This window comes from Meles meles, chromosome 6 (assembly GCF_922984935.1).
Source record: "Meles meles chromosome 6, mMelMel3.1 paternal haplotype, whole genome shotgun sequence".
NCBI classification, from domain to species: Eukaryota; Metazoa; Chordata; class Mammalia; order Carnivora; family Mustelidae; genus Meles; species Meles meles.
In genome coordinates this window covers 32,265,871-32,288,889 of record NC_060071.1, presented here as the reverse complement: position 1 = coordinate 32,288,889, position 23,019 = coordinate 32,265,871, and the positions used below count along the sequence as shown (strand labels likewise).

General features: G+C 38.3%; 1 protein-coding gene across 2 annotated transcripts; it reads right to left on the bottom strand.

Moving 5' to 3' along the window:
- Positions 1-5,594: 5,594 nt before the first annotated feature.
- Positions 5,595-21,748, bottom strand: RCN2 (reticulocalbin 2). 2 transcript variants are annotated; one of them, XM_046010169.1, is made up of 7 exons: positions 21,418-21,748; positions 20,915-21,020; positions 17,824-18,020; positions 11,865-11,978; positions 7,817-7,913; positions 6,801-6,943; positions 5,595-6,434 (listed from the first exon to the last, which is right to left on the bottom strand). In XM_046010169.1, exons 1-7 carry the CDS (start codon positions 21,559-21,561, stop codon positions 6,282-6,284), a joined length of 954 nt encoding a protein of 317 aa, XP_045866125.1. In that variant the 5' UTR covers positions 21,562-21,748; the 3' UTR covers positions 5,595-6,281. The 2 variants fall into 2 exon arrangements, with proteins under 2 accessions (XP_045866125.1, XP_045866126.1); XM_046010170.1 differs by having other exon boundaries at positions 6,801-6,940.
- Between the last annotated feature and the right edge of the window lie 1,271 nt (positions 21,749-23,019).

Here is a 23,019-nt window from a genome sequence, read left to right as displayed (position 1 = left end):
GATTCTTACTTCATTCAAAAGTTTATAATCTATGACCATGATTCATTTTGATGTGTAAGCTGTCTATATTTGGCCAGGGGGAACCCCTAAAAGCTGACACCAGTGTCCTTCTGACATGTCCCCATTATTCTTCTTTTGGGAAACTTCAAGAATTCTAGTTTAATCATTTAGTTGGCCCAGCTGGCCTCTAGTTTGCTCTGACCTCATGGTTAGGTCTCAAGAACAAAATGCAAATGAGATCTAACTAGAAATGGGAATTTTCTCACAATCTGCACATGGCAACTTTATTTTAAAAGCGTATAAGACTGCATTATATACTTTGATTATTTTTGCATTAGTAGATGCTACTAGCTTGTGGCCACATAACATCTCCAGCTCTTTTTCAATATAAATTAACACTAAGGCTTCTGATAATCATGGCTGACTGAAATCCTGCTCCAAACACATGGAAATCCTGGATAAAATATAATCTAAGACATTTAAGAATATAGACCAGAGTACAAAATCAAGAAAGAGAAATTTACAGGTGCTAGAAACAAAGAAGGAATAAAAACAAAGGAGGAATCTGGCCAGGACCATGAAGAAAGGAAGACCTCTTTGAAATGGAACTAGAAAAACACCACTCACTGATCTAAAATGGAGCAAGGAAGTGTAGTACATAAGAAATTGGGATCCTGGAGCACCTGGGTGGCTCAGTGGCCACCCTGGTGCCCAGAAGCCTCTGCCTTCAGCTCAGGTCATGATCCCAGGGTCCTGGGATCTAGCCCCACATCGGGCTCTCTGCTCAGCGGGAAGCCTGCTTCCCCCTCTCTCTGTCTCTGCCTGCCTCTCTGCCTACTTGTGATCTCTGTCAAGTAAATAAATAAAATCTTAAAAAGAAAGAAAGAAAGAAATTGGGATCCAAAACTATACCTGTGTGGATATATGGGCGGTACAAATTCACTCAATTGTGAAGTATAGAAACTTCAGGCTGAGACATTTTACACAGAAACCAGCCTAGAACAGATAAAACCACAGGGTTTAACAAAGGACACTCCCACTATGTTGGACATATGAGATTCCCATGAAAACAACTCTCACTAAATGTGAGTTCAACGCAGATTTCCAAACTGTTATGAGGGAGAGTCAGTGGACTAACAAGTAGGAATATAACTAGAAAAAACAGAATCATTTCAAAGATACCTGAACATAAATATACTTAAATATCCAAAGAGATAAAGAACATAGAGACCCCAAGGCAAGAACAGGCTAAGAGACATAAAGAAAAATCCACACACACAGCCATTGAAACTTACTGATATGATGTCTGCTCTCCCACCGTGTACCATCAGTGAATTCATTCAGTAGGTATCTGCTGTATGCTGATCACATACTGGACACATGATGGTAAAAACATAGCTACAGCCCTCAAGAAGCCTACATTCCATTTTTTAAAAATGTAAGATAACGCATTGATTTCTAAATAAACTGTTATGCTTTTTCTTTTTGTCACACATAAATTTTATAAATACTTAGCAGGTCTTTAAATCTACCAGGATAGTAGCATTAATACAAACCATCCTCATCTCTTTCCTTCTGTAAGCATGTATTAATTGTTGTTTGCTTTGGTGGGTTGTTTGGGGGTTAGGGAGATTTTGCCAAGGTGTTGCGGTCTATAATGTGGAAGACTGAAGACTACATTGTTGTGTAACAATAGCTTCATCACAGCTCAGTCTCAGCTTAGCCCAGCTTCCCTTTCCCGACCGCCATGAAGGTAGTCCACAATTAAGTGTGACCAAGTTTTTCATTAGCACACTATTAGAAAATCAATCACCTGTATGATGTCACTGTCGCAGGTGGAACAACGAAGCATCAATTCCGACAGTCCCTCAGAAGGCACAAAAAAGACCTTTGTTCATGATTTCAGTGTGTCCTTGTAATGGGATGGCCTCTTTACCTGTATTATCAAATACTACTAATGGTACAACAGGGCAGAACTGTGATGTCCTCTTTCACTGGAACCTGGTCTCAGAAGAGAGGAAAAATACCTTTGTAGAACAGAGAACTAGGTAGGGCTTTATTTTTTAAGAAATGTAAAACCAAGATTAAAGGCTATGTCATTTCTAAAAATCCCTTCAACCATTTTTAAATAGTTTTATAAATTCAAATGGTTTCTTTTCTATACCTCATGAACTGTCTTTGGTTAATTTGAAATGAAGATATGGTGAACTTTAGGTAATTGTTTTTCTTTGTGCTTGGATTGAGTCTTTTTTTTCCAAATAAAATTGAGATATTTTATATTTTGGTAGTTTCTCTGGAGGCCCTTGGGTAACTGAGATACTCTCAACCAATACCAGTTGTAAAAAAATTTATAACAGCCAGGAAATCTAGCCAAATATTTATTCCACAAAACTCAATGTTGAAATGAAGCAAATTAGTTGTTATACTTCTATCAAAAATTGGATTCCAGGAGCTCCTGGGTGGCTCAGTCAGTTGAACATCCAACTCTTGATTTCAGCTTAGATCATGATCTCAGGATTGTGAGATAGAGCCCCAAGTTGGGCTCTGCTCCAGGTGTAGAGCCTACTTGGGATTCTCTCTCTCCCTCATCTCCACTCTCTTTCTCTCTCAAAACAAAAATTTGACTCTAGTTGGCTTTCCTAAATCATTTCTGAAGTGGAGAAGATTTCATACCTTAAGTAGAAATTTCTCACTTGGGAATATTGTTACACAAAAACCTTAAGGAAACAACAGTACAAATTTATTCTTACATTTAAACCAGTAAAGGAAGCTGAAAAGGCTACATACTGTATGATTCCAACTATATGACATTCTGGAAAAGGCAAAACTAGAGACAGTAAATTTGGTGGTTGCTAGAGTTTGGGATGGGGAAGGTTAATAGGCAGAGCATAGATGATTTTTAGGGCAAAGAAACTACTCTGTATGATACTATAATCGTGGATACATGTCATTATATATATTCCAAACCCACAGAATGTGCAACACCAAGAGTAAACCCTAATGTAAACTATGGTCTTTGGTCTTAGGGTAATAATATTGTGTCAATGTATGTTCATTGATTGTAACAAATACCAACTCTGGTGCAGGATTCTGGAAGCTGGAAGGCTGCAAATGTGGGGAGCAGAAAGTATATGGAAATTCACTATACCTTTTGCTCAATTTTGCTATGGACCTGTACATGCTCTAAAAAATAAAGCCTATCTAAAAACAAAACAAAACAAAACAAAACAACCTGCAATGGAAAGAGTAAGGCAAATATGGCATCATGGCTTTTGTCCTGGTTTCCTTTAAATTTGTGTCACAAACTAGACACTCATTTTCTATCCTGCAAATTCGCCCAATCAGAACCACATATGCATTGATTTGTACAAAACCTGTCCACTTTTCTATTGTGAAGTAGTAACTGCAGTCAAACAGTGGAAGTGATTACACCCTTTAGCCAGAATCAGCCAACAATTCAGAAAGCCACATTCTCTTTTTACCCTTATGCTGTAAGGATAAATTCAAATTCTCCTAATTCTATCAAAATAAAAAGCTTTATTTTTAGAGTTTATTAAAATCCAAAAAAACCCTTAAAAATAAATGTTTCTAGTTTGACTTAATGGAAGATACAGACACTCTTTCTAAGCAATTCTTTTTTTCTGTATGCTTATAAGAGCCAATTGTTTAATACTAAATCTTCACTCAGGATAAGCTAAACTCTGCTGTGGTTAAACATATACACCCTCCTTTCCCCCAAAATCTCAGGGGCTTAACACATACACAAAATCTCAGTGGCTTAACATAGTTAAAGTTTATTTCCTGATCAAGTGAAGTCCACTGAGGGTCCAGCTGGTCTCCATGTGGTCACTCAGAAATCAAGGCCTCTTGGATCTTGTGGACCCATGTCAACTGAGGCCTTCTCTGCAATGCCATGTAAAGGAAGTGGGTTTGTCCCTAGCCCAGTCTTGGAGTGACACACACTACTGTCACTCACTTTTAACTGATCAGAAGTAGCTACTGTCTACCTGTAAGGGGGCTAGGAAGTATAATTTTCTCTTGACGGGAATGAAAGAACAGATATTAGTGAACACTAACAATGTCACCAAAATTCTTTTATCTGGTAATATCAAGGCTGAATATAGAATGCTAATTCTTAACTCATTAAGATGAAATTAAAATCTGTATCTAATTATCTAACAATTCTGGTATAGATTTTGAAGAATCTAGTAATAAAAACAAATAATTATCATGCTAATCAAATTAGTTATTCCAAATATCCCAATTTCAGTAAGGCTGACAAGTAACAAGGGAGTGATAATGGTCTACGTTTAATTTTTAAACTGTTGCGACCAGATAGGTGTTGTAGGTTAAAATGAAAACCTTGTACTTTAGATATCAAGGGGAGCGAGCTATCAGTATGGTATTAAAGTTTACAAGTTGCATTCATACTTCATACCAGCAAAGATGGGGATGGGAGAGAGGTAGGCAGATGCTTTCAGTGCTATCAGAAAAGAGCTTCAGGTTTTCCCAAATATTCATTAAGGACTCATTAAGCCTCCAGAATGCTATGTGTGCTATAGAGGTCACAACTTTAGCCTGGGGAAAGATTAACAGAATACATAACTGATATCTTCCCCCCACAAATAAAAGTAATTTTTTAAAAAAGAAAGAAAAACCGGGGCACCTGGGTGGTTCGGTTGTTAAGCGTCTGCCTCCGGCTCAGGTCATGATCACAGGGTCGTGGGATCAAGCCCCGCTTCAGGCTCCCTACTCAGCAGGAAACCTGCTTCTCCCTCTCCCACTCCCCCTGCTTGTATTCCCTCTCTGGCTGTCTCTCTCTCTCTGTCAAATAAATAAAGTATCTTTAAAATATTTTAAAAATTAAAAAAAAAAAAGAAAAACTATCTGTGGGTAAGGGCTAGAAAACACAAATTCCTCACCTTCTCCCTTTTCTTATTCCTTGCAAAGGTAAATAAATTGATCTCCACAATAAGGTTAAAACTGACCATTTAGGTATAGACAAATACTTACCAAGTATGATTTTACTTTTAGTATAACAGTTACTGAGCTCTACTGGTGATAACTAACCAGCTCTACTGATTTCAACCTGTGTAATTCTTTTTTTTTTTTTCTTAAGATTTTATTTATTTATTTGAGAGAGGAGAGAGAGGATGAGCATGGGTGGGGAGGGAGAGAAGGAGATGGAGAAGCAGACTCCTGTGGAGTGGTGAGCCTGACCTGGGGCTTGAACCCAGGACCCTGCGGTCATGACCTGAGCCAAAGGCAGACGCTCAACTGCCTAAGCCACCCAGGTGCCCTGACCTGTGTAATTCTTATTATTATTTCTAGCATCAAACAGCAAGACCACATTTGTTACATAGCAACTGAAATATGTCAGGTATACATGCAACTGTAACATGATTCTCTTATCAAAAAGGAAAAAAAACAAAATAACAATATGCATCAAGAATAATTCAAGATTGGAGAGCACTCACTACACAAATATAGGAACGGATAAGGTAAGATAATGTATAAAAACCTATTTTAAAATTCAAAAAAACCTATTCTAAATTCTAGGTTTATCTGGGAGATCAAAGAAAAACAAACAAACATATAGAAAGATAGGACATTTCATTTTTAATCAGTCAAAAATGAAGAGTTCTGGACAATGTCAAATTCCACACACCATAATGCTATCGTTACACATTAAATATAATTACTATCTATACATATGCAAAAATATAAAGTTCTATTTCATACAATAAAACCCTTTATAGAAACCATTTTAAAAGCAAGCAGAACTTCTCAACATTAAAATGTGAGGTATAAGTCCTTCTCAAGGTTCCTTTAAAGGTTTTAAAACAAAATGCTAAATCTAAAAACAATGTCCTTTTTGTCAGTTCCCAAGTTAGATCTACTTAAAAGAAAAGAAAAACTGATAGCTCAGTCACATACTATTTAAATAATATTGTTCAAGCATCTCTAAAATCCTCCATTTTTTCAAGTATGGATATAGAACTCAAATATCCCACAATATAGTACTAAACAGATGGAATATTTAGGAAAGACTTTGTTGTCATATGGCACAATATTGTTTTATTTCTTCAATACATTTTGAAATAAATACCAGGTTTTGTTTCATTTTTCTTCTAAAAGGCCAAAATTACAATCTACATTTAAGATAATTTTGACTGTGGTAACACTTGAGTGTAAAATATAATATCAATATTTTATCACAAAAGTAAAGCTGGTAACAAATTATAAAAGAAGACAGTATTCTATTCAGATCTACCCAGGGATTAAAGCTCATCATGATAGAAATATTCATCATGAAGCTGTCTGCCATAATCTGTAGCTTCACTGGTAAGAAACAAGTCCTGGTTCTCCAGAATCTCCGCTTCTGAGAGCTTTCTGTCATTATTCAAATCCATTTCATCAATTAGGTGAAGAGCCTTTAAAACAAAACAAATCAAGTATAATAAGTATTTTCAGCAAGATGTTCACATTTCAATGTGATCTGATTTGTCAACAGTCATTCAGGTATGCCGAGTACTCATTACTGTCTGAGTATTTCAAAATACTACATTTTATAACCAGGGCTGTCTATAGCTTTTTTCATTATCCTCTTTCTTAATTTCTGCTAGGCTCTGCCTCCTCCCCACTCAAATCCTATTTAGGGTATCTCAAGGTTAAGCCAAATTAACAAATAAACAACTCTGTTCCTTCTTTCTTCGACTTTAGTCTTTGTACTTTCTTTCCTACCAGCAGCACCTAACTTGGGGGAGAAAGGGGATATACAGTCCTTTTGTAACACTCACCTCCTCTTGAGCAATGCCCTGGTTATTGGGTACTACCCAAGACAACAGCTCTTGGGGATCAAGCCTGCCGTCAGTATCTTTGTCATAATCATTCAGGAATCTATCTTTCTCAACCAGTATCCACTCTGGATCTTCATTTGCTGCTTAATGGCAAAAATAAAACACACTATACATACACAAGAATGTAACATGTAGCCAATGAGAAGTACATCCCTAGAATAAAGGAAATGAACTTAAACCTCACTATAAAGGAAGCCTGACAAAACAGATCTACTTATCTAAAAAGTCCTGACATAAGTACACACTATATAATTTTCAAAAGTGACACTTAAGTCTAAACAGCTCAGAGTTTCTAAATCGATGTGTATTATCACAAACCAGTAAGTCTGTTAACTGCTGCTACTTGTTCTGGTATCTAGTTTTTTTTCCCACAGTTGAGCTGGGTAATGTTTTTATGTACATCGTGTGACTATATAAAATTTCCTACATGTGCTTATAAAGTAATACCATGTTTAATTTTAAAGTGAAAATCACAGTAAGTGATGCTTTTAAGCAACAATTCTGAAAAGACAGCTGTGAACAGAAAGCTGCATATGCAAACTCCTCAGATTTTAAACATTCAGTGAGACACCTTCTACACCAGTATTTGTAGTATTTTGTTTCTTTTAAGATCTACATGCAAAGGTACAGGATTTTGTTTAAAAATATAAAGCTTTACTTCCTCACCCATTTGAATTGAGAATTATATTATACTTGTTCGAAAAGGAAGAAAATCTTTGAATCCTGACATGGAACTAAGAGTGAGTGAGACAGCATTCTCACGTAAGCTGGGAGTCCTTCTGTTTTGCTTGTATTACATTTAACTTGGCAGAACAAGCAGAAATCATGCATACCTCTTCTTGTTCCATTTTCCTGTCAAACACAGCTCTCAGTGAGCAACACTGTCTCTCAAATCATTTCTTCTTTAATTCCAGGCTTTTCCCCACTCCTTCCACACACCTAGGGAGGGTACTTACTTGGATCCCGCCTGTAGTCACCAAGAAATTCTTCCAAGCTAACAAACCCATCACCGTTTTTGTCATGTTCTTCCAAAGCCTCTTGAATGACAAATTCCTATTGCATGTTCATAAAAAAACAAAATAAAACAATTAAGTCACAAAATTTTCCCACCACCATCTATTCCAGTATAGAACTTCCTTAGGAATACTCATTTTGTTGTCCATTCTTGCAATACAACCTTTCTAAACAGTGGAATTTATTTTTTATTTTTTATTTTTTTTAAAGATTTTATTTATTTATTTGACAGATAGAGATCACAAGTAGGGAGAGAGGCAGGCAGAGAGAGAGAGAGGAGGAAGCAGGCTCCCCGCCAAGCAGAGAGCCCGATGCGGGGCTTGATCCCAGGACCCTGGGATCATGACCTGAGCGAAAGGCAGAGGCTTTAACCCACTGAGCCATCCAGGCGCCCCTAAACAGTGGAATTTAGAGTCAGGAATAAAACCGGAAATACTGAGTAGCTTTGAATTCAACATCTTTAAGCTTCTGCAATCACAAACTCCACTTTGCCTTCCTAAACAACCTGGGCACTAATCTCAAACTCAAATTTCTGCATGTTCCCCTCCCTTCTGCAGAAGGATACCTCTTACTACCCTGGTCTTCCTTAACTTCACTTTCCCTCCACTCCATTAACATCCCTAAAAGAACCCTTATCTCAGATCCCTCTGCACAGAACTATTGTTCTGCCTCCAGATCTAAATCAAAGGTGCCAGTGCCCCATAAACCTACACCTCCTTGCTTCCTCTTTAACCAAATCTACCCCATCCACCCCAAACTGCCCCAAATCTGTTCCTCATTCTATCATGGCTTATCAACCAATCCTCTCTAACCCAAAGATTTATGATTTCTAGTTACACTGGACCCAAGATGACCTGTTTAATGGCCAGCTGTTTCAGTTCTTTCCTTATTACCTTCCTATATCTTCTACCTTTTCTTACTTTGCCAGTCTCCACCCTGCACAGGAGACCCACATCAAGTTCTCCTTTAGATCATGAAGTCTAAAAGAAAGAGAAAGAGAAAGACACACCTAACCCTTAAAATTAATTTTTTCCCATTTCAGCAGGCTCTCACTGCAGTTTGGAAGTCTGTCTCTGCCTCAGTTTCCCTAACACATACTCTAAAGCTGTTTTTTAGAAATTCCACTTTGAGTCTTACCAAAACACTCTCCAAATATCTCTCTTGGCAAAGATATACCCATTTTTCCAAACAACGTATAAGGCTTCTGAAATGCCTGTTTACCAGCATTGCATTCTCCCCTTTAATTACCTTTATTTTTATGCCTATTCCTCTCATCCTTCTCTTCAACCTCAGGAGTTAAAGTTATCTTTCCCCCTTCTCTAGCGTGAAGCCCTCAAGGGTCTTACTTGATTTCCCACCCTTTCTTACTTACTGAGTGCTTTCTTTCACTCTTAAGTGTGGCCTCTCCTAAGGCTCTACTCTCTTGTTAGCTCCTTCTTCTTTGCCTTTAAACACATTCAAGTCCCCTACACTCTTTAATTACCATCCTGGTTTCTTTTCTTCCATGCCAGGTCTCTTATAAGTTACACTTACTATTCTCATTTCCTCACTACCTGTTGTCACCCAAATACCTTTCAAACCTGGACTCTAGCATCACAACTGTAATGAAAATACACTCTCAAAAGTCTCCAATTCTAGCCAAACCCAAGGGCTCCCTTTTTATCTGTATGAAATAACACTTAAATACAAATTATTAGTTTTTAAGAAATCAAATGTTACAGATTTTATATATAGAAGTCAGGGAATCTTAACCAGAGATCCAAAGATTACTTTTAGAGAATCTGAGACTCTTCTGAAATTATAATCCCATATTTTGTGTATATAAGCATATGTGATTTTTCTGGGACAGAGCCCACAGATTGCTTATTTTTGTTTATTATTTTTGTGAGAGAGAGGGAGAGAGAGAGAGAGAATGAGTGTGCTCACACACATGTGAATGAACTTCGAGGAGGGAGGGGTGTGGGGGGAGGTAGAGAGGGAGAATCTTAAGCAGGCTGGGTGCTGTCCTCTATCTCACAACCTTAAGATAATGACCTGAGCTGAAATCAGGAGTCAGATGCTTAACCTACTGAGCCACTCAGGCACCCCGATTGCTCATTTTTAAAGAAGTCTGTGATCCAAGATAAGTTAAGAATCACTGATTCCAAAAAAAAAAAAAAAAAGAATCACTGATTACAATGACTATTCCTCCATTCAAGTAATCCTCCTGGGAAACAACAGACTTATTTCAATAATGTTGCCATGGTTAAAATAAATTACATGACATAATTACATAAATTAAATAAACTTATATATTTATATATTTGTATATATATAACATAAAATAAATTACAAAAATTAAAATAAACTACATGAATGAAACTATCTCTAAATTCTATTTAATCCAAATCAAAATCACCTCATTGACCTTGCACCCTGCCCTTCATCAAATATATCCTTAAATGGAAAAAGTGATACAGCAGAACAAATTAAGGTAAATAAGAATTAATGAAAGTGTTCCAAAATAGACATTTCATGGTCACACCTCTTGTGTGCTGCAATCAACTCCTAGTCAGCACAATCAAAGAACACCCTATCCCACCCTGACACACCCCCTTCTGTCAGAGGTACTACCATTTTCATCACTTTACACAATCTCAAAACCTCAGAGTCATCTCTGACTCTTCCTTTCTCTTTTCATACTTATTTAGTCAGTCAACATTCCTGCTTGTGCTTTCTTCAAAAGGTTGTTCACGTCCATTTCATTCCATTGCCACATCGTACTCTGGGGCTGCAGCACATTATGCCCAAATTATTTCAATGCTTTCACTGGTCATTCCCCTCCCCAGTCTTCAATCATTCCTTAATTCCCCTGAGAATCAATATCCAGCATGCTCTGCCTGCCATGCTAGGTAGAGTTCAATTAGCTTGTCTCAACTTAACTTTGGCAGGTAAACAAATTGTGCCCAGCATTGTTCTAAATTTAGGTTGTATATTTTATTCCAAGGGAGAAATCAGAAGCCTCAATGGCATAAGTGGTAGCAACAGTCTTGTCTTGCCACTGAGGTATGGAGAAAAATGTTCTCTACAGCCTTGTTATTCAAGGTGGCAGCTTCTAACCATGTCCCATTTAACATAAAGCTACATCTTCCCTCCCTGATATATCCAAAGAACCAAGCCACACAGCTAGAGGCTGAGGCTAGACAATAAGCCTTAATATAAATGTTTAGTCTATTTCCTACAAAGCTATTTGTTATACTAGTCTTTACTCTCCAACATGACAGTTTCTCCTCTTAAGAAGCTTGCCAAGTTATAGTAGGGACTCAATCAATGTTTGTGGAATTAAAACTAGAGTTCAACAAAAATTCTGAAGAACTGGTATTTCTTTCAAGTACTAAAAGGATGAGAGGACTCACTAGGCCTCTTGCTGTAAACACATTAGTCAGTAGGAGCTGCCCCACCCCCCAAAGCCCCATGAAAGGCGATCCAAAGGTGATAAGCCTTCCCAGAACCAAAGTTTTTAGAGGTGATATAAACTAAATAGGAAGTACTGATGTTACTGATATTGGAAAACAGAGAAAATTCTAAAAGCTACATAAAAGTAATGTGGCTATGTGGGAGGAAACAGCCTCCCTGTTTTCCACCACCAGTAACCCTTTCCCATCCCTATCTGAAGTGAGGAGAACTCTGGATCTTGCTGTCTCTTAAAATTCTGGTTGCCCCATACAATTCATCTTAATGACTTAGAAAAAAAGCAGGTTTTAAAGTTTTGGTCACCCAAGAATTCTCTTTTTTTAAAAAAAAATTTTATTTATTTATTTGACAGACAGAGATCACAAGTAGTCAAAAAGACAGAGAAAGACGGGGGAAGCAGGCTCCTCACTGAGCAGAGAGCCCGATGTGGGGCTCAGTCCCAGGACCCTGAGATCATGACCTGTGCCGAAGGCAGAGGCTTAACCCACTGAGCCACCCAGGCACCCCACAAATTCTCTCAAAATGTTTCTTCCTTACCGTCATATAATCAACTTCTTCAGGATGCTCAAAAGCAATAAATTCTTCAAGATTCAAACCAGGACTTGAATCTTGGTTCGCTTTCTCAAATCGCTTCTTGTCCTTTAAATGAAGCTTTGAAAATTAAATATTGAACATGATTAAGGTCTCATCCACATGAAACATCATTATACATACTTTGAAAATTACATACTATGTGAAATCTAAAGTACATTCTCATACATTAACTTATCTTCACATTATCCCCTTGAAGGTAGGTTAGAAAAATCACACATATTTATGAGAAGCAATATACATAGACTGCAGACTCAGAGACACAGATCTGAATTCCAGCAATGCCACTTACCAGCTGTGGCAGCTATAAAATCAGGGTAAAAATCTCTATAAAGCAACTGGGATGAGGGCCCTTATCAAATTAGTAAACCTGATCATTTAAAAAATGTAATATGTCATATATTACATGTGACATGACAGAAAATGGAAATTAAATGATTTATTGAGAGGTATGTCAGAAATACAGCAAAATAAGTTGGACTATGATTCTCCCTGTTCTTCTACAGTATTGTACACTCTCTTCTTTAACAATCTCAGCTGTTTTGAATGCCCAAAAAACAATAAATTCAGACTATGTGTTAATTCTTGATATTCCATTTTCAAATTGTTTCTGGTCCTTGGAATGACTTTGCAAAAATGTTAGTAGGTTTCAGAAAAACAGTCCTCCTATGAGAATACTTGATATATGTATGTTATATTTGGAAGTCTATTCTTGGTAGTCACTTTATAGTGCTAATAATTATGTATGTTCAGGCATAAACATCAAAAACTGAAGTGGACCTATTTTGAGGTTAAGTAAACATACTTTTCTATTTTCTCACACCCATCTTCCTTTTTCTCTTTTTGTAAAGTATGCTTAAGTAGTAAATCAAGTAGCAGCTCTTAGGGACGAGGCTGCTTTTAATGCATTTCTCAAAGGTACTTCTGTAATCAAGAGCCTTGGAAGCCAGTAGTGCTATATTGCTAATCTTGAACAAATTCCATTTTGAGCATTTCTGGGAAAAAACTCTCCTTTCTATAAACTATATGTACTAAATTGCACATTAAAAAAAACACACAGTTTCAAATATTTTAGGAGCTTTTAATTTATGTGTCTCACTGTTGAAAAGAAATACTCTTTTCAGTTTTCTAGAATAGAGGTTGGGTAGCGGTCATTTACTGAACACTACTTTTACAATGACCGATTTACGGCGGAGAGGCTCACGTCTTCCCTCACAGAATTCATCTTTTAAACCATCCAGTTTCCATTAGCCAGTTATACTTACCAAATCATGACAGAAAAACAACAAACTTGTTTCCAAATAGCTGCTTTTAACTTAACGTTTCTTAATTTCAAATAACTAGACCAAATAGTTTATACTTAATGTTCAGGGGTTTAACAAGGGGAGGAGCATACAAACAAGAATTTGAGATACTTTGTTGAGTCAATCAAATTCTTTTTGAATAAACCACTATTCAAAATACTAAGTGCTTAGATTTCCTTATGAAAGAACCCTTCAGTTTGGAGCAAAAAGGTCCATGTTTCAGCAGGAGGAGCTGAATTTGGCCAAATTTGCCTATGGAAAGAAAGGATCTCTTTCAGCAAGCTCAGATTGTTGTTTAAAAAACTAAGGAAAGTAGTTTTCTGGTTCACATTTCTCAAATTTTTAAAATAAAATTAAATAATGAGATTTTAAGAAGCAGTTTTATTCATGGTCATTTGAAGAAAACAATTAAAGAGCAACTCAAATTAAAGAAGCCAATACACAGAAAGACTGTTTTTCCAAAATGGCAAAGATAACAACAAAAAAGGCTGTCAGTTCCACAAAACCTCAGCACACTTTTTTTCCTTCTGTGTAAAAACACTGTGTTCTAGTGGAGAGTAGAAAGTGCTACATATAGTAAAAAGGAGGAAACGACCACAATCATTTATTTTTATATATCAATAGAAACTTGAGAAGCACAAAACTGCCATCTTTTGGTAGACTTATGGTTTTACATGAGGAAACAATGATACCACAACAAAGTCTAGGTCTTAAAAATTCTGATTAGCCACATGCTAGGTTGTACCTTACATAAATAAATATTGCTTGTACATGCACATTCAGCATCTGGCTTTGGGAGTTAGAACAACTGAACTTTTGCCAGGTAGGTCCCCAAACTTTAATTATCCTGCTTAAAAGTGCTGACTATAATTGTTCATCATTACATAAAGAAATGCTTTCTCAGGAACTTCATTGCACAAGAGGATCTCTACTACAGGTTCTCTACATGGAAACTTTATTCTCTATTCTCTACATGGAAGCTTATTAAAAATAAGAAAATTCAAGCATCAAATTGTTGTTTGTTTAATATTTATTATTTGTTTATTTAATATTTATTTATTTGAGAGAAAGTATGAAGAGGGGGGAGCAGAAGGAGAGGGAGAGAGAGAATCTTAACCATGTAGAGATGGGTTGTCAGAGAATTACCAATAGGACTACCATGAAGAAGTGTTCATTTTAGGGATCCATCAATTCTCTAGCACTATTAAGATCTAACTAATTCATTCTTAAAACGTACAGTCTTATAATCAACATGTACTCAATACCTGGGTTGTGAACACAGTATTAGAACCAGCCATTTTTTTTAAAACAAAAACTGTTCATAAGCTGTTTATATTAATGAGTCCTATATCTCTTCAAAGTGAAGATTTTCTTCTCAACACCACCATCTGTTAACTAATCACACCCTCCCAAGAATAAAGAAACTCAAGAAACCACACATACACATTTCTCATGTTTTGATGGGATAGTCATTAAATCTTTGGAGTGCCAAAAGAAAAAAAGGACACAAATATAATCTGATTCTAGAAAGATTTATTTATTTATTTATTTTTAAGATTTTTATTTATTTATTTGACAGATAGAGATCACAAGTAGGGAGAGAGGCAGGCAGAGAGAGAGAGGAGGAAGCAGGCTCCCCGCCGGGCAGAGAGCCCGACGTGGGGCTCGATCCCAGGACCCTGGGATCATGACCTGAGCCGAAGGCAGAGGCTTTAACCCACTGAGATACCCAGGCGCCCCAAGATTTTAAAATACTGTATTTAATGTCTCTCTTGTTACCTAGCAGGGAAGTTATAATACCATACCATGGTTTGGTTTTAGAAAAGTCTCAGAACTTGGGGCACCTGGGTGGCTCAGTGGGTTAAAGCCTCTGCCTTCGGCTCAGGTCATGATCCCAGGGTCCTGGGATCGAGCTCCGCAGGGGGCCTGCTTCCTCCTCTCTCTCTGCCTGCCTCTCTGCCTAGTTGTTATTTCTCTCTGTCAAATAAATAAAATATTTAAAAAAAAAAAAGAAAAGTCTCAGAACTTGAATAGTGCTTTTAAGATTAATTCCTAAAGGATATCTCTAGACAGACAAATCCCAAATCTCATTATCATTTGTTTCTTTTTTAGCACCAAGTAGTAAAAAGACTGATTTCTACTCTCTTCAGTCTGCTGTAAGATGAAAACCCAAATAAGGAGGAAAGAAAGTGAAAAGGAATCTTAACTAACCTAAAGCTGATACAGTTAACCAATGCTACAAAAAATTTTAAAAAGCTAATCATATATTAAATATTAAATGTAAACTTAGGTGGATCGCACCTACTTTCTTCAATATGCTCTTCAATCACCACACAACTGTTTACCAGCCCAACCACTATAACAGGATATTTCATAGTATAGTATAATAAATATATTACTATTCCTCTAGACTATTGTTATTCTCATTTTTTGATATGAGGAAACTGAGACATAAGGAAGTTTAATAACTTACCCATAGCTACACAACTCTTAAGTTATACAGCTGGATGTGAAGCTGTGCAGACTGGCTCCAAGGCTGAAGCCCTTAAGCTCTACAATGGCGGCAGATGCATGATCATTAGCAGAAAAAGCAATCTGCTTTGTGTTAGTGATGGCGTATAGAGTTCAAGTGGCCAACATGATTCTAAAATAAACAGCATCTGGCTTTGGGAGTTAGAACAACTGAACTTTTGCCAGGTAGGTCCCCAAACTTTAATTATCCTGCTTAAAAGTGCTGACTATAATTGTTTATCATTACATAAAGAAATGCTTTTTCTGTATAATGATAAATATGGCCACAATAAAAACTAAAAGGTACATACTACAATGGGTAAGTTAAGGAATGGAAGAAGCTCAATGTTTTCCAAGCTTGACTAATATTTTGGGAATGACAGTTTGCAACAAGGTGTCTGGTTTTGTTTTTTCCACATTTAAAAATGTATCTTTTCAGAAAGTCCTTATTATAATGGGGTGCCTGGGTAGCTCAGTCAGTTAAGCATCTAAGCTTGATTTCAGCTCAGGTCATGATCTCAGGGTCCTGGAGTCGAGCCCTGAGTCAGGCTCTGCTCTCAGGGGGGAGTGTGCTTGTCCCTCTGCCTCCCTCTCCCTGCATGCTCTCTCATACTCTCTCTAATAAAATAAAATCTGAATTTAAATTTAAAAAGTCTTTATAATTACCCTTGAAATATAGAAGTATGGAAATAGCAATTTCTTAAGCTTATAGTCCTTTGTCTTGAAAAGTTCCTACATATCACTAAAAGTTCTTATTAATTCCTAAATAAAAATGGGCTTCCTCACCTCTGTTTAAGAAGCATTAGAACAAGACATCTTTTAATTTTGGCAAATTAAGCCATGAGAATGAACAAAACTTATAGTGATACTAAATCTTCAAAAATGAGTTATTATTAAATGGTGCAGCCTCTGTGGAAGACCATATGACAGTTCCTTAAAAAATTAAAAATAGAATTACTATATGATCCAGATGTTCCATTTTGGGATGTATACCCAAAAGAATTAAAAGCAAGGTCTCAAAGAGGTATTTGTACACCCATGTTCATAGCAGCATTATTCATAATAGCCAAAAAGTTGAAGCAACCCAAGTATCCATCAGTAGGTGGATATACAAAATGTGGTATGTACGCACAATAGAATATTACTCAATCTTTTTTTTTTTAAAGATTTTATTTATTTGGTATATATAGAGAGATCACAAGTAGCTAGGCAAGTAGAGAGAGAGGCAAGTAGAGAGAGAGGGGGAAGCAGGCTCCCTGCTGAGCAGAGAGCCCCATGGGGGGCTCGATCCCAGGACCCTGAGATCACGACCTGAGCCGAAGGCAGAGGCTTAACCCACTGAGCCATCCAGGCGCCCCTATTACTCAATCTTAAAAAAGGAAATTCTCACACACACTACGACATTATGAGAACAGTATCTTGAGTAAGCTACTCACAAAAAGACAAAAAATGTAAGATTCCACTTATATGAGGTACCAAGAATAGTCAAATTCAGAGACAGAAAGTAGAATGGTGGTTGCCAGAGAGGCCTAGGGGAGAAGGAATGGGGAACTGTTGTTTAATGGGTTTAGAATTTCAGTTCTGAAAGGTGAAAAGAGTTCTGGAGATTGGTTGTATAACAATGTGAATGTACTTAACACTACTGAACTGCACACTTAAAAATGGTTAAATTTTATGTGCATTTTATTACAATTAAAAATTTGTAATCATTATTTTATATAAAACTATCTGTTTAAAAGATGCGAATGGGTCTCTACGGTCTTTGTAACTATGATATAAAACTGTTCAATAATAACAAAAATTAAAATAGCGAGATACATATTCAAAATACACCAAAAAGCAACTCGAAATGAGGACAAATGACACCACTGAGAAAAACAGATGCAAGGATAATTTAGGTGGTGCAGAATAAGAGGCCAAAATCCAGCTAGAAAGGAAATCATCAAAACGACCACTGAAGTGGAAAAAGTGATTGCCCAGAGAACAAGGCAATCCCAGTCTATGACCTCAGACCCTCTTGTGCTCATTCATGCAGGAAGGAAAAGTGAACTGATATGATCAAAAGGAACAGCTTGTGCACAGCTACTCACCTGCCTAAAAGACTCCTCTTCAGCATCATCCAAAGCAGCATTCTCATCAAAGTCGATCACACGATCATACATCTGAATGTTGTATTCATCCCACGACACACTATTATCACTGTTTTTATCATATTCAACAAACTGTTGTTTTGCTTCTTGCATAGCATAATGTTTAAAAGACATCTGAATCCACGAACTGAGTTCGCCTGTGAGAATTTCCCAGACACAAATGAATGTTGACAAGTAATTTTGATATTTACAGAAGCGAAGGTTTCTAAACTTTCTCTAAAAGGAAAAAAGAAAACTTGAGTGTTTTCAAATACTGAGTGAGAGTTAGCCCAGTTGTATCCATAGAAATAGGAATAGAAGGCGTGAGAGTAGTTCAGAGCCCAAGAATATAACAATATGTGATCCAAATAGAATGCAAGCTCCTTGAATATAGAGTTCGGGTATGTTTTGTTCATTGAAGTACTCTAAAGACCTAAAAAGTACCTGGCTCCATCACTTATTTGCTAAATGAACTGCCAACTGGCCAAAACAGTACTTGACTTTTAAAAGTTATCATCCACAGGGGCGCCTGGGTGGCTCAGTGGGTTGGGCCGCTGCCTTCGGCTCAGGTCATGATTTCAGGTCCTGGGATCGAGTCCCGCATCGGGCTCTCTGCTCAGCAGGGAGCCTGCTTCCCTCTCTCTCTCTCTGCCTGCCTCTCTATCTACTTGTGATCTCTCTCTGTCAAATAAATAAATAAAAATCTTTAAAAAAAAAAAAAGTTATCATCCACAAAATTGCAGATAACGTTTGCTAGCTATCACAGATCTCTCAGGAAGTACAAATATGTTAATAATGGCCTATTTATTCTAATATGTAATAGAGAAAAGTGTTTTCCATTTATGAAAGTAATATAAAGTTTCTCTTTAAAATAAATTTTATGTTGAGTTGAATCAAAACCATATTAAGGAAATAATAGATGGTAAGTAGCTAGGGCCTAAATTGTGAACATGTATTCAAGTGACTGAAGTCTGAGAAACATTGTTACAGTATATGTCCTTCAACCATCTTAAAACTTCTGGAGGAAATTTTAACAAAAGTTATGGGTAGCAATTATGGCTTAAGCTCTTCTTGCAATTAGCTCTCTGTCTTGGTACCTGAAGACATCGGGGAAAGTTTCTAAACCTCTAGTGTCCACATTCAGGTCAACCTAAAAAAAATCTATTCAGAGATATTTACTATACTGCATTATAGAAAAAAGGTGGTAGGGAGAAGAACATGAATATTTGCAAGGATGGCAAGAGTATAGCATTTGGTCTAAAGGTAATACACCATTTGGTTTAAAGAATGGTACCCCTTTATTGGTCTAGGGGAGGTCAGGTGAATAGAAAAGTAAAGACATTGTCTCTCTGGAAACTCTAAATTAAGGCAGAATTATAATTACTATAGCAACCATGTACTGAACAATTATTATATATCAGGTCCTCCACATATGTTGTCTCTGATCTTCAAAACAGACAATTTTATCACTTTCCATTTACATTTCTAATCTAGTCTACTTTACAGTTCAAGAAATTGCCATTTGGAACTGAGGAATCAAAGCCAGTAAGTAGCAGACTCCAAATTCAAACCTATATTTGGCTCCAAAGCCCAAACTCCTTTCACTGAATTTTGTTCTCTCTCAAGAACCTGAGTCCAATGCTGGACTTTAAAGTACAAATTATCAAACTTCTCTGAAGGGTCCTTCAAGTACAATGAGGGTTTCTTCTGGTTTATTTAAAGAGATCACCGTCACATAATAGAATACAGAATGCAAAAGGGGCCAGAAACATGGGTTCACACTTCAGCTCTGTCATAAGGGGCAAGTTTGCCCTCCCAAGTTTTTGTCTCCTTATATGTAAAATGAAGATTTGAACTAAGTCCCTTTTAACTTTAAAAATTTTTAAAGTTTACTATTAAATATTTGAATATATACAGGCCTTTACAGACAGGAACCACAGTCTTCCAAATAAATTTTTTCCTGTGTGCTTGCTAGTGTAACCAAAGATAGAACTATTCTTAGTGGACAACTAGAGTCTAAAGCTCTTGTTTTTATTTAGAGAAATCAAAACCTTAATATTCCTGAGGGCACCATATTTACTGAACACATCTTAAATTTACCAATTAGTTTGCAATTCTCTCTTCAGCAACTTCAATCCTTGGATGGTGAGCAACATTTAAATAAGAGTTATACCAAAATATCTCCTGAATTTTTTTGGAAAATCAACTTGGGAAGTTGATAGAGTTCACCACTTGAATTAAGCAATGAGGAAAGACAGTTGCAAAGCAATGGAATATTCTTTTAATATTCTGTGCATTTCATTTCTGACTGGAGAACCTAAGAGCACTCAGATTTTTTTTTTTTTTTTTTTTTAAGTAAGCTCTACACCCAACCTGGGGCTTGTACTCATGACCCAGAGATCAAGAATCACATGCTCCACCAACTGAGCCAGCCAGGTGCCCCTCAGACTTTTTTTTTTTTTAAAGTGAAGGATATTAAAAACTGAACTAAGAGCAAGAAATCTGGATTCTAGTCCTGGCTTTGCCACTCATTTTAGAAAGGCACTTACCCCTATGGGCTTCAGTATCTTCAGCTCTACAAAGAGAGGTGGATAAGATAATTCTAAGACCGCTACCAGCTGTAATAATTTGTGATTATCATAAATTCATATGCAACAGGTCTTTTTCTACTTATAAAAAAGATGGGAATTCTTAAATTCCTAATGAAACATATATCAAAACAGCAATAAATCATGTAATGCCATAAGACGGTTTCTGGCATATTCTTGACATTGATAAAAATCCTATAAGGAATACAGTGTTTGTTCAGCGTACGACTAGCACATATCGACTGAGTCAACGATGTTTATGTATTACTGGAGAAAGTCCTGATTTATACTTGGGGCCGATATCTAAAGATTTCCAGATATAAAACCTACTCAACATGTCCTTCTTTCCCCTTCTCACTGATTGCAACAGGAGCAATCTACACGAAACAGCCCTGCTTAAATGTTTGTGCTTCTATCTCCTACAAAGGGTCTTCTTCATTGTTAATTGTGTGGGACGTCCTTACTTTCCGTGAGAAAGCCATCTGAGTCCAAGTCAATTTTCTTTATGATTGACTTCAGTCTTTTGTGTTGCTCTTCGGGGGAGAGTTTAACATACTCATCGACTTCTTCCTTTGGGGGGTAAGCGATACACAGAGGGGTAAAGCATTACTATCAGTGGAGCAAAATGGTGGCCAAAAAAAAAAAAAAAAAAGGCTACCAGAAGCCTTCTCTGTCCAGGGATTTGGGGGTGACCCACACCTGCTCTCCAAGGCCCCCGCCTCCTACACACCCTCAGTGATCATGCCCGTGTAGGGAGGGTGGAAGAGATCGGCTCCCGGGCCGCGCTACTTCCTCAGAGGTAGAGGCCTCGGGGTCCCCCAGACAGTGAGCGACGCCCCGCCCGGACCCCATTGTCAGGCCGCCCGGGCCAGGCCTGGCCTGGCCGCCCCTCTTTGTCCCGGGACAAAGCCCGCGGCAGCCGCGGTGCGAGGCCCGGCCCTCTCAGCCCCGGGCCTGGCCACCTCACCTGGCCGCCCAGCAGCGCCTCACGGTCGTAGTCGCTGCGGTGCTCGCCCTGCGGGTAGTGCAGCTCCTCGGCGTCCCCGGCGCTGGCAGCGGCGGCGCACAGCAGCAGCAGCCCCAGCGCCGCGGGCCTCGGTCCCAGCCGCATCGCTCCGGCCCGCCGCGGACACAGAGAGGCGAGGAAGGAGACTGGCGGGGGCTCAGGCCCGCGGCTGCGCTCCGCGGGCGGCTGCGGACCGGCGGCACGGCGTACGTGGGGAGGAGAGAACGCGACGCGCAGGGGGCGGTGGCCACCGTTCCTCACGGTCTCACAGCTTGAAGCCCGAGCGACAACTGCGGGGCGGGGGCTAACGAGGTCGAGGCCTATATGGCCCGGGCGGGGGAGGCGGGGCGCCAGGCCGCGCCACTGATTGGCCCGCACGCGCTGGGGGCGGGCAGAGCCGATGTGGCGGTCTGCAGCGGGCACAGCAGTTCGCCGCGCCAGCGGTGGCTGCCGGGAGGGAAGACCCCCGCGGGCGCCTACCTCGGCCCCTGAGAAAACACGCCCCCACCTTATTCCCGCCCTGTCTCTTCCCGTCAGCCTTGTTACTGTCCCTGTCCGGTCCATATGTCCATCCGGCTTCCATCAGTGAGAAAGGCTGCAGAATTGAGTGGACAAAAAATATGGTACCCAGAAAAATGTTTGCCTTGAGGAACCAACCTACAGTATGCATTCCCCAGTCTTCAGTGTATGCCTACTTATTTATTTCACCAGAGCAGAACGAACAAACCCAGCTACTGAAGCCAGATATTTTTATCTGATGCTCAATTTCGTGACTTACAAGTTCATTGACCTTGGCCAAGTTACTTGGCCCTTGAAAACCTGTTTGCTTATTTATAAAATGGGCATAGTAATAAGATGAGCTTAAAGAGTTGTAAAGATTACATTAAATAATATGCTTTCAGAACAGTAGCTCGGACATACGGTTAAGTGTTCAATAAATGTGAGCGTCCATCCATGCAGGTAGAAAAGCAGATGATTGTACAGAAGGAATGGCTTATCAAGTACCTAGGAAAACCTTTATGTGTAGAAACCATATACTGGTGGGCTCTATGCTATGTCTATCTGCAGGTCTGTGTCATTTCTGTACCTCATACTGAGCACTAAACCCGAAGAAATTTGTAGGCTGCAGCTTGAGCCCTTTTCTTTCATTGATTGCTCCACTTAGGATCAAGCCTTTTCACACAGAAGAAAAGGCTTTCTGGGTCCTCTTTCTCTTCTCACAGTTTCTATTTGGATTGGGACTAAGAATCCTGTTCCAAACTGAAAAACTGAGTGGGCACAGATCAGACAAGTTTCCTGGGTTAGGGTGGAAATTTATTGTTTTTGGTCAGAGACCATTGAAAGGTTTACAGAGCAGAATGATTTCAAATGGGATCTGTTATAAAGAGCAATGCAGAATAAAGTTTTAAGTTTCAGAGTCTAAATATAGACTATGCCTTAGAGTTGATTTCTCTAAAACAAAAAAAAAAAAAAAAAGAAAAGAAAGGGAAAAACTTTTATCACCGAGCCATTTTAACTTCAGTTCTGGGTTTTGAGGCGTCTGTGAAAAAAGAGATAAATGTC